Genomic DNA, 12,808 nt, shown 5'->3' with positions numbered 1-12,808 from the left:
CTTTTAATTATTTCAATTAAGTTATTTCTAGAAGGGTTACTTAGAGAATTTCCTTATCTGTTCCATTAGTTAGAAAACATGGATTCCAAGTGGGGCAATGTATAACGGGTGAAAGACTTAATGGTTTATATAATTAAACTGTTCTTTTTCACCATTATTCAAATTTGGAGGGAAGGTTTATACATGGTTGAACAATCATATCTGATATAAGGATAGTACTGCCAAGCCTAAAAGGAAAAAAGAAAATTATCTGACTGAGGGAGTCACTGAAACTCACTCTCATCAGCTCACATTTTTGGAGATAATCAAATTTCTATTTATGAAGAATTTCAATTATTTAGAAAATACTGCCCCCCAAAAACAAACACCAAACATTCCACCAAAATTTCTCTCCTAACAGCACAGTAAATCTTAGCTTCTGTACTAGCTGAAAGCTTTCTCCTCAATAGCGGCTTTGGCCACCATCATGAGCCACAATTTATAAATATCCAGAATTAAAGTCATTCATTTGCCTTGGTTTACAAACCATGTGGACCCCAAAGAGTTCTTTAAGCTAATGTAAGTATATGCTTCAAAAACAAAAAACAATCTAGTTAGTTTAATTTACTCTAGTAAATTAGATATTTTATCTGCCATAACTATAATATAGCCTGCAATCCCCACGATAATGAATACTTGTTTTGTTTTTCAAATTAAGAGCTAAACATCATGCTATGTGCATTTAAACCTTTGGAAAACATAACTGTTGATGAAACAGTTTACTGAAATAATCATTGTTGATTAGAATTTGCTCAACATTACCTCTTGGAAATATCTGCAGAGGCTCTATTAACTGTCCATTTACTTGCTGTTCCATTACTGTGGAATAATACTGCAAAGAGATTACAGAAAGAGATTACTCAGTAATGTATGAATACTGGAACAGACACTTATGGGTTGTTTAATTCACAGTACTTCTGTAAATTGCTGGTATATACATATCAGCCTTGAGAATACTTTTCCCCTACTGGCACATCAAAATGACTGTAGAGAATATTTACGATTAAAAGTCCAGTGTGTTAGCCTTCACCCTGGCATTTATCTTTAAAAGTGTTAAGATTTTATATTAGTATTTAAGGAATATTTGAAAATGATATATATTTAAACAACACATAAAGTATTTTAGTAGAATTTCCCAAATTGCCTCTCATTCTTTTTCCCTGGATTTTGCAAAGCAAAATGAAGACACTTCACATCTGGCTTGGATCTACATGCCAGTTAATCAAACATTATTCACAGTTGTGTATAAAATGCACAGATAATGGGAATCTAAATCAGAGACTGTGGAAACACAAAACAAGATACGACCCATCCAGAGATGACAGGATTAACATGATGAAAAGGGAGCCTAGTTTCAAACACACATACCTTTTATGCTTCAGCCTTATAAACACTTTAGTACAGATCAAATTGCACTGCAAAATTCTGCGCACAAAACAAAGTTCTAAGTGAAAAAGCTTTCACACTCCTCAGTAAACACAAACTACTGAGTAGGTTGTACTGTGGTCTGATGCCCACTTTTTTCAATACGCTAACTGGTGAGCATATAGCCACCTAATTTGGAGATGTCTCCTTCGCTCTACATCTTGTAACGCTTGACAAACAACAAAGTGACGCTCATGGTAGAAAAATATCTGCAATGAAAATTGCTGATTTTATGTTCTGAGGGGCTGTCAAAGAGCAGAACACCCTTTTTTTTTTTGAGACAGAGTTTCACTCTTGTTACCCAGGCTGGAGTGCAATGGCACGATCTCGGCTCACCGCAACCTCCGCCTCCTGGGTTCAGGCAATTCTCCTGCCTCAGCCTCCCGAGTAGCTAGGATTACAGGCACGCGCCACCATGCCCAGCTAATTTTTTTTTTATTTTTAGTAGAGACAGTGTTTCATCATGTTGACCAGGATGGTCTCGATCTCTTAACCTCGTGATCCACCCGCCTCGGCCTCCCAAAGTGCCGGAGATTACAGGCTTGAGCCACCGCACCCGGCCAGCCAGAACACCCTTTTTATCCTCACTGTTTTTATATTAAAAACATGCATATTATTTAAATACTATATGTTTAGGAAACCCCTCCTTGATTACCATTGTTTGCTGACATTCTTTAAGAGTTTCTTGGGCCGGCGCGGTGGCTCAAGCCTGTAATACCAGCACTTTGGGAGGCCGAGGCGGGTTGGATCATGAGGTCCAGAGATCGAGACCATCCTCGTCAACGTGGTGAAACCCCGTCTCTACTAAAAATACAAAAAATTAGCTGGGCATGGTGGCGCGTGCCTGTAATCCCGGCTACTTGGGAGGCTGAGGCAGGAGAACTGCCTGAACCCAGGAGGCGGAGGTTGCGGTGAGCCGAGATCGCGCCATTGCACTCCAGCCTGGGTAACAAGAGAGAAACTCCGTCTCAAAAAAAAAAAAAAAAAAAGAGTTTCTTTCTTTTAGAAGATATCACATCTATCTTCCTATTGCTTTTTTATGTACATTACAATTATTACAAGAGTAAGGGGATTTTTTTTCTCTTGAAAATAAAGGGGAGCTATAAAATTCTACATCATTTTGGGAATCACAAGTTAATATATCTAAGGCTGTTTGCACTTATAACAAAGTGAAGGTGGATGTTGGCTAGCTATGGACTGATATAAGTGTACGCAGCTCTCCAAAGGCTTTCAAACTGGAAAGAAAGGTGATTCTCTTCTACAGACATAAAAAACTTATATACATAGAGCATAAACCTGTGCAACACACTCCCTGGAATACATATAAGGCAAATGTCTTTCACGAGATTCTGTTCCTTAAAACCACAGAAATACAGCACTCGCCATTACTCAAACAGTGATGACAAGTAAATGAAATATCAATCATGTAGGCTGTCAACCTTTTGGGACAGCAATAACTGTTAACAAGTAGTCTGGAAAAATTGTCCGAAAATGGCTTGTCCTCGGCACACAAGTATTTGAGGTTTCCATGGAAAATTAAGATGCCAGTGGCTATTTGGAACATTGCTCAGGTATTCTTTTTAATGGGAAATTTGCCGGTTATTGATCCACAGCATGTACCCCCTTGCTTCTGGAAGGCTGCAAGCAACTTTCCAATCAGTGGCTGTCAAAAAAATTACTGCCTTTTTGTACTGATACAAGATAACAGCAGTGGTGGTGTTCTCCTATAGTTAATGCTTTTCTTTAATTAACTGCTATGTACAATAGGCTAGAAATTTCAGTTACTACTTTGCCATTGACCTAGAAATCAAGACAAATAAAATATCCTTATGCTTTATCTAACAAGTTAATTATAGAGATGTCTAAAACTGGTGCTTGGGGTCAAGTTTGAAAACAAATAACCTCAAATGTAAAGGGTCAGAACAGGTGCAATGCATTTTTTCCCCACTATAAAACCTTGCATGCATGAAATTGACCTGTTTTCCAGCTTTATTTATTTACCTCACAGAATAAATAAATAAAAATGGTTTTCCTTTCATTTTTGGTCTGTGCCAAATCAACTGGCAAGCTCTATATACCTTTATAACCATTGTGAGAATTTTAAGCCATCTATAAACATCTCTCTGTACTACGATTAACACAGTCACAGTAATGATATTAAGTATGCCACTTAACAGTTTCTCTAAAGCAAGTAGTTAGTTTGTGTTTTTTGTTTTTTATGTTTCCACTAAATCCAACTGTATTTTCTCCTGCTGAACTACTGTGTTTGATCTGTGTCTGTATTAGTGGAGAGCTTATGTTCCACATAGCGATGTAATTCACCAACAAGGACATACTGTAAAGGGAGGTAATCAAGTCCACAATGTGGGCCCCTACACAACTGACCCCTGAGGAGCAGGCCACCAACAAGGCACTAGGCCTAGAAGCTCAGGCTACTGCCTGCAGAGCATTCCTGATGGAACAAGGATAAAATGCAGGGCCATGCATGGTACCTCTTGGCACAGAGCGGTCCTGACCGGCCACTAGGTCCCTGCGGCCCAGTGAGATGTGCAAGGCACATGGAGGACTCAGAGGGCTCAAACTCAGGAGCTTCATCACTAGCCGTCATCTCCCAGCACGTGACCTCTGTGACGAAATGCTCACTGTGCCTCACCTTACTCATGTGTAAAATCTTGATTATACAAATGACCTCACAGCTACCCTCTGGACCTACCCAGAGGATAGCTGTGAGGCTCACATGGGAAAATGGAGAAGACAGTAACTAATAAACTGCAAAGCAAATTGGGTTTTATTTTCTTTTTTTGTTTTTTTGTGTGTGTGTGTGTGTTTTTTAAAGACAGAATCTTGCTCTGTAGCCCAGGTTGGAGTGCAGTGGCACTATCATGACTCACTGCAACCTACACCTCCCAGGTTCAAGTGATGCTCCTGCCTCAGCCTCCCAAGTAGCTGTGATTACAGGCGCCCACCACCACACTCAGCTAAGTTTTGTATTTTTTATTGAGATGGGGTTTCACCATGTTGGCCAGGCTAGTCTCGAACTCCTTACATCAGGTGATCCACCTACCTCAGCCTCCCAAGTAGCTGGGATTACAGGCGCCCACCACCACACTCAGCTAAGTTTTGTATTTTTTAGTTGAGATGGGGTTTCACCAGGTTGGCCAGGCTGGTCTCGAACTCCTTACATCAGGTGATCCACCTACCTCAGCCTGCCAAAGTGCTGGGATTACAGGTTGTGAGCCATCATGCCTACCCAGCAAATTGTTTTCAGATCTGGATCTATCAGTGTCATTTCTATATACTCTTCCTTTAAAGGGATTATCTCCAATTTTGTTCTAAATAGTGATAAAATAAGCAATGACCAAAACCAAAACAAGAGGAAAAAAACAAAGAAACAGCAACGACCAAAAAACCCCCTAAACCTTGTACAGCAAGACACTGAACATAATAGCTTGGACCAAAATATAACAAAGTAATCTTCATAACATTACTTAAAGTTATCCAAATAACTTCAACTTCACCTCTATAATCCTGTCCCAGCATTTATTAGACCTAATACAAAGCTCAGCACAGAGTAGGTGTTTGATAAATATTTACTGATTGAAATGGGGTTGAATTCTGAGTCTGCTACTCACTAACTTGTATAGCCTTCAGGAAGTCATTTAACTTTATTAAATGTTAGTTTACTCCAAATGAGGAATATTTACCCTATACTGTGAGGCTCAAAAATTAAACTACAGCAATAGAATTAGTGAAGGCACCTGGTAAATCGTAATGCATTAGTAGTCAAGAAATTTAAAAGTACACCTTGTAATACTGAAACAATATTAAGCACACTTTCTATCTTAGAAGTATTCCAGCACTTAAAAGTGCAGAAATAATTATAGAGCACAAAATACTATGTTCGAACTGAATACGTCAGCAGCAGCTATAAAATGTGTTTTCTCCTGCTATCCCTTGCATAATCCGTTACAGGCAGTGACTGCAGCAAAGATCGATAAGCTAACTGGGTAAAAGATTAATCAGTTTTGCAATTGCTAATGGAATCTCCAGTACCAGACTCAGATTAGTTTCAGAGTCCCTCTGAGCTGTTCTTCAAAATGCTCAAACAATTTTAATAAGGATGTGACAAAGTTTAGCATAGTTACCAAAAATCTAATTAATTTAAAACAGAGGGCGAGATTCAACAAGGGAATAACAAGTACAATTTTTTGCTTTGTTTTGTTTGCAAGTTTACTACAGTGTTCATATTTGTTATAAATCTAATTCTAATGCTAATGGCACAATTCAATCAATAATTACGTTTTTTTTCTTCATAAAAATCTGCCTTATAAAAAACTTGTGTTCCAAAACAGCACAGTTTAAGTTTACAAGGCACAATTCTCTATTAAGAAAGAAAGACCAGGTGCGGTGGCTTACGCCTGAAATCCCAGCACTTTGGAAGGCTGAGGCAGGCAGATCACCTGAGGTCAGAAGTTCAAACCAGCCTGGCCAACATAGTGAAACCCTGTCTCTACTAAAAATACAAAATTTAGCTGGGCATGGTAGTGCAAGATGGAGTCACTGCACTCCAGCCTAGGCAATACAGCAAGCCTCAAAAAAAAAAAAAGAAAGAAAGAAAAAGAAAGAGGGAAAGAGAGAAAAAGAGAGAACTTACCATCACTTATTGGATACCCATGTGTGTTAGGCTCAGTACTACATATCTATGTTTACTCACTTAGCTTCTTACAACCCTATCCTACTCTGGAAGTATCATCATCTCTACTTAACCGATGAAGCAAATGGTTTATCAGTAAACAAAAGAACTACTCCTTTCAGTCTAGGCCATGCCATACACTCAGGAATGGGCTAGAATGAAAGGAGTGCAAAATGTATATTTATTGCTTACAAGTTAAGAGGCAGATTATCTCATATTTCTCAAAACATTTACCTAAATAGGCATGGTTACCTGGTAGGCTGCTGAGCTAGTGGAGAGCTAAGGCTTCGCTCACACCCCACGCAGGTTAAGTTTGTCCTCTGATCTTTCAGGTGCTGGCAAGGACATCTGTGCTGACGGGTGACCTCTGGCTCTTCCTTTGGCAACCCCCCTGGTTTTCCTACTTCTCCAACCACTCCACTCAGTTTCCTGTAAGTGGTTATTTCCCCACCTCTCCTTTAAATGCGGGATTTCCCCCACTGTTTTTCATCAACCTTCTCATTTTATACTCTCCTTGAGTTACTTCAGCCACTTCAAAGGTTTCAATTACCAGAGGAGACTAATTAGGAGCTGATAAATCACAAATCTGTTTCCAGCCCAGATTTCTCTCCTAAGTTCTGAAACATTCCCAGCTGGTTGTCCAGAGCCTCCTCCAATACAAAAGGTCCAAAACTGAATTACTCTCCTATCCCCTCTGAGACCCTAGACCTGTCTTCTGCTGCCTGGGTTTACTGTCTCAGGAAATACCATCACTATGACCCTGTTTCCCAAGCCAGAAATCTGGAAGTGATCCAAACCATCTCTCTTCTCTTCTTCCCCATATTCAATCACATGTTATTTATTTATTTATTTTTGAGACACAGTCTTGCTCTGTCACCCAGGCTGGAGTGCAATGGTGCAGTCCTGGCTCAATACAACTTCTGCCTTCTGGGTTCAAGTGATTCTCCTGCCTCAGCCTCCCAAGTAGCTGAGACTACAGGCACTGACCACTATGCTTGGCTAATTTTTATAATTTTAGTAGAGATGGGGCTTCACCATGTTGGCCAGGCTGGTCTCAAACTCCTGACCTCACGTGATCCACCCACCTCAGACTCCCAAAGCTCCAGGATTACAGGCATGAGCCACCATGCCTGGCCTACTAAATTTTATTAACTTCTCAAGTCTGTTAACTTTTCATCAGTCCTGTGACCACCAATGTCTTTCACAGAGAACAGACCCCCATGCTTCAGAAATTCTCTACCCCAACCCACTCTTGAGAGATACTGTTATCAGAAAGGGGTCCTGATCCATACCCCAAAAGAGGGTTCTTGGATCTTGTGGAAGAAAGAATTTCGAATGAGTCTACAGAGTAAAGTGAAAGCAAGTTTATTAAGAAAAAAAAGGGGCCAGACGTGTGGCTCACGCTTGTAATCCCAGCACTTTGGGAGGCTGAGACAGGCAGATCACAAGCTCAGGAGTTCAAGACCAGTTCAAGACTGTCCAATTATGGTGAAACCCCATTTCTACTAAAAGATATAAAAATTAGCCAGGTGTGGTGGCACACGCCTGGAGTCCCAGCCACTCACGAGGCTGAGGCAGGAGAATGGCTTGAACCCAGGAGGCAGGGGTTGCAGTGAGCCGAGATGGCGCCACTGCACACCAGCCTGGGCAACAGAGTGAGACTCTGTCCCAAAAAAAAAGGAACTTAAAGGAATAAAAGAATGGCTCCACCAGTAAACCCAGTCAGAGCTGGATTTTCCCAAAAAGTAAGAGGAGGAACACACCCACCTTAGGTACAATGCTTGTTTATATATAAGATAACAAAGCAATAAATCATATGGAGGAGCTGTGCTGTACTGCAAGGGCTCATGATACAGGATTGTTCATCTTTGTGTAATTACTATCTTCCACAAAAGTCTACATTATCTTTCAAGCAAAACATACTCTTTGAGATGGAGTTTTGCTCTTGTTGCCCAGGCTGGAATGCAATGGCACAATTCTGGCTCACTGCAACCTCTGCCTCCCAGGTTCAAGCGATTATCCTGCCTCAGCCTCCTGAGTAGCTGGGATTAAGGACTGCACTACCACACCCAGCTAATTTTGCATTTTTAGTAGAGACGGGGTTTTTCTCCATGTTAGTCAGGCTGGTCTCGCACTCCCGACCTTAGGTGATCTGCCCTCCCTGACCTTCCAAAGTGCTGGGATTACAGACCTGAGACACCACGCCTGGTCAAAACTTAATCTTAAATTTAGAATGCATTTGTTCTTAAGATACCAGGACATCAGGACATTTCCTGGGTCTGTTAAGTCCTGAGTCTGTTTGGCAAACGCTATTAACCTGTTCCCTGAACTGTAAACATCCTGTGACTAGGAATGCCGAACTTCCTGGGGCTGTAGCACAGCAGGTCTCAGCCTTATTTTACCCAGCCCCTATTCAAGATGGAGTCTGACATGGTTTAGATTTGTGTCCCCGCCTAATTGTCCTGTTGAATTGGAGGGTCTGGTGAGAGGTCCCTGGATCCTGGGGGTGGATTTTCCCCTTGCTGTTCTCATGATAGTGAATTCTCACGAGAGATGATGGTTTAAGTGTGGCAGTTCCCCCCAGCTCTCTCTCCTGCCACCCTGTGAAGAAGGTACTTGCTTCCCCTTTGTCTTCTGCCATGATGGTAAGTTTCCTGAGGCCTCCCCAGCCATGCAGAGCTATGAGTCAATTAAACCTCTTTTCTTTATAAATTATGCAGTCAAATAGTTCTTTATAGCAGTGTTGTCAAAGGCATTTGAATCAGAACAACTCCATCTTGAGTGAAGGCTAGGGAAAAGGAGGCTGGGACTTGCTGGGCTGCATTCCCAGGAAGTTAGGTATTCCTACGCTCTAGAGGTTTATGATTAAGGGCAGACTGATAACATTTACTAAACACACTCAGATTCAGAAATGTCCTGATATCCTGATAGTGTGAGAAGAGAAGCATTCTTAATTTTGCTCTAAAGGTAATAATATCAATTCTTGCAAAATATGTTAAGAAAATTAATCCTGTCACAAACCCTGTAGCAGAGCACATCTCCCCATGATCCTTTTTTATCCTACACATAAACAAACATCTGGTGGGCGCGTTCCTCCTAATTTCCGGGACGCCCTCCTCCATCTACGGAGTAAGTAGCTATTTCACCACTTTACTGTCTTGCTTTCACTTTGCACTGTGGACTCACCCTGAATTCTTTCTTGCACAATATCCCAGAACCCTCTCTTGGGGTCTGGATCAGGACCCCTTTCTGATAACAGTATGAAAACTGACTAATACAGTCACTATGACTCAAATGCCTCTGGCAATATGACATACAATCATGACACTTTCCTGTTCCATGAAGCTAAGGCCCTCCATGGTCTAACCCACTTTCCTCCCAGCCACATCTCCTACTCTCTCCTCCGTCACTGCCCATACAGACTGAATCACAGTCAGCTCCTCCTGATTCACCAGGCATTCTTTAAACATACTGTTCTTTCTGCCCCAAACATCCTTCCTAGTCCCCTCATCCTAACTTACTCCGCCTGGACACCGCCCTCTTCAGGAAGCCTTCTTGGTCCCCAAAGCTATATTAAGCACCTCCTGTGCTCACGGAGCACCTAATGCTTAGGTGTATTACATCATTTATCACTCTGCTTGGTAATTATGGGTTTTTCTTATTTTCCCCACACTGAACTCTGTTTCCTTTTTTGTTAACCTCCCTGACTGGACCATGAGCTCCTGGAGGGCATGAACTGCACGCTCACTGCACCCCCACCGCCTTGCATAGCACTTGACCAGAGAACTGCTATCCAATAAACATGTGCTGCATGAAAAACTGGTTGGATGAATGAGGAAGCATTCATCCAACTACCAAGGGAGTGACCTCAGGTCCCAGCTCTCTATTGACTAGCTGTGTGACCTCAAGCATGGCACATTATTGTTTGTGCCTCGGTATCCTCTTATAAAAATAGGGAAAAAACCTGCCCTGCTCACCTTATAAAGATGTTAAGATCAAAATTAAAGGAGTTGGTATATGAGAAAACTTCTTAAAAAGTACTTAAAAAAAATCTTGAAATAGGACATGGTGCCTTGACTCTCTCATTTCCAAGCAAGAGCACCCAGAAGAAAAATGTTCGTAACAATAGGGTGACATAGAAACTACTAAGCGAGACCACTGAGCTATCCGAACAAGGGGTAGAATTTAACTAACTGGCTTACTGAGGTTGAGTCAGTATCGTTTCCGTCCCCTCAATTACTACAGTACTATAAATAATAAAGTAAATGGGTATTGTGGGGAACAACAACACTGTTTCCCTTTTGGAAGCTCAACAAGGGCAGGAACCATGCCTTGTATATTTTATTTTCTCTTATACCAAAGGTATTAACCTGAGATCTATATGGGCTTTAGGAGATCCTTGAAGCTGGTAAAATGCTGCATTATGTGAATTTTCTGAGGTAAAAAAGAAACCAGTTCCGAAGATTTTCAGAAAGGACTATGCCTTCAAAAACCTGAGAAATCACTGCCATATAGTGCCTAGCACGTTACAGACGCTGCGCAAATCTTCCCAGAGGAATCTAAAGAGGAACTGATATAGACATAGCAACGACTCTCATTGGTCATACCTTCTAACTTAGCAGCAAGTCTCACGTACAGAGGAAATATCAGGCCTATTTATTATTCTTCCATACATTTATAACAGGACAGTTTCCTAAATCTCTCCTTAGCATGCCTAACAGACAAAATAATTGGTACAGTATTTCACTTACAAGGAATACTCATGCTGTTTTTTCATACTAATGATAAAATTTTCCAATTCCTGTTTTGTCAATACTGCAAGCATACCCCATTATATGTAGCTCAGTCAGTAATTACAGCAATAATCAATAAACTAACCAACTATCTGCCGTCCATAGTTAATGTATTAGTTTTCCCAGTGAAGAACCCAACAATCCTAACTCTGTCAAATGGCTACAAATTCAATTATAACCCTACTCAGATGTGTCATTAGTTACACCTTCTTTCAATTATTTCTCAGACTTTACATTAAGATGTTTTTCCTTTATGATGCTGACCTCTCACAAGGCACACAACTGCCCCAGTGGTCAAAAATAACATATGAAGCCAATCTATTTTGAATATCAAATTAACAGCTACATTTACTCACCTGGCTTCGGGCCCTGACTCCCTAATAACTCATTGCCCCTGCCATGAGGAGACTACAATGTATACAAGTTCCTCCTTAAAAGACTGGACCAATGGTCCACATATGGTCACGGATTGATTAGATGATGACAAAGAAAATCACAATGTGAAGGTCAACAAGGACCAAGTCTGGGGCCCATTCATAGGCTCGTGCTATTGGATAGATGTATTTATTAGTGGCTTGAAAGTGAAAATGACAGCAAGTTGGCCCAGTTTAATGATAACACCGTTTGGATAAAACCATAAAGGACTTTAGGGAGCTCCAGATGGTCTTCATACAAGTTTGGCCAGCCAATAGCAGATGAAATTCAAACTGACTAAGTTTAAGGTAATATGTATTGGCAGAAGGAGTTTACATCTGTATTCAGCAACAGGCCCAGAACTTACGGGATCCTCTCAGCTGAAACTTTCAGAGTCATTACCTTGGTTAGCTTGGGCTAGCGTCCACACTGACCTTACACCTGATTTTTAGGCTGCAGCAATTCTGCTATTCCTCTTAAAGTAGAACTTTTAATGGTAGCTTCAGGGGACCTGCCACTTAAACAAAGCAGAACATCAGGCCATGCCGACAGGAAGCCAAACGAGACATTCTGTTATAAACAGGCTAAGCAGAACCCTCCACAGAGACGGAACTGAACTGGGAGCAGAGCCATGTAAATGACCAAATGTTGATGGTCCAAACCTCCTATTCCAGCAGTCCACAGAGCGCCCCAGTGCTACCAAGACCGAGGCCTGCTTGTGCTTATCTTTTTCTTTGCTTCCAAGAGCCACATAAGAAATCCCTAATTCTGATGCAAACTTGAATACGCTTCTGCTCCTTGCTACCAAAAAGGCCGCAAGATAAATCACAACAGGAGCTAAAAGGGGCCACTACACTCTTATCACTATTACGAGGGCATGCAAATGTCCCAAACAACACAGAGAAGAGAATTAAAGTAATCTGCCTCTGGAAAAAAGTTTTCTTTGACCAGGATGAGAAAACAAAACAAAAACTTTACTTACAGCTTGGAGCATCTCATTATTTGAGTAAATAACTTCCAAAACAATTTATTTCCTTCAGTTTCCCTTTCTCATTGTTTTCACCATTTCTCCACCTTTCCCGAAGAATATACTATGTCATCAGTTGTTTGAATAAATTCCATCGAATTAGGGGACTAACCACTCATTGAAAGCTAAACTGATTTTGCCATCTGCAAATAAGTTCAAAGTAGAACCTACTTAATATGTGGCAGGTTTGAAAGCACCATGTGGAAAATGAGCTTCCAACTTCTTTGCTCTTTAAAAAAAAACTTCCTAATAGCTAAGGCCCTGATGCCATTATTCAATTCCTAAATGGACAACAAATTTGGTAAACACATAAAACACAGCTTTGTAGGTGAGGACAAAATCTTTAAACCTTCAGATGCCCACAGACTATGTATTTTTTACATTTCTCTTCACACTCAAATACAGTGACATCTTAGT

At 40.9% G+C, this 12,808-nt stretch overlaps 1 protein-coding gene across 25 annotated transcripts in view; it reads right to left on the bottom strand.

The window, feature by feature from the left end:
- The window catches only part of MAP2K5 (mitogen-activated protein kinase kinase 5), a 279,080-nt gene that overhangs the window by 239,525 nt on the left and 26,747 nt on the right, over positions 1-12,808 (bottom strand). For 23 of the 25 annotated variants that reach the window (XR_013520769.1, XR_013520770.1, XR_013520771.1 and 20 more), the window contains one exon: positions 802-871. Coding sequence is in view for 22 of the 25 variants with exons in the window: in XM_054239383.2 (XP_054095358.1) it covers positions 802-871 (70 nt within the window). In the remaining 3 variants the exon portion in view is untranslated. Of the gene's footprint in view, positions 1-801; positions 872-6,409; positions 6,480-12,808 lie in introns of those variants that run through there. The other 2 variants (XM_054239393.2, XM_078333477.1) reach the window with 1 other exon arrangement.

This window comes from Callithrix jacchus, chromosome 8, assembly GCF_049354715.1.
Source record: "Callithrix jacchus isolate 240 chromosome 8, calJac240_pri, whole genome shotgun sequence".
Lineage (NCBI taxonomy): Eukaryota > Metazoa > Chordata > Mammalia > Primates > Cebidae > Callithrix > Callithrix jacchus.
The sequence above is the reverse complement of the archived record's forward strand: the minus strand, read 5'-3'. Positions and strand labels throughout refer to the sequence as shown.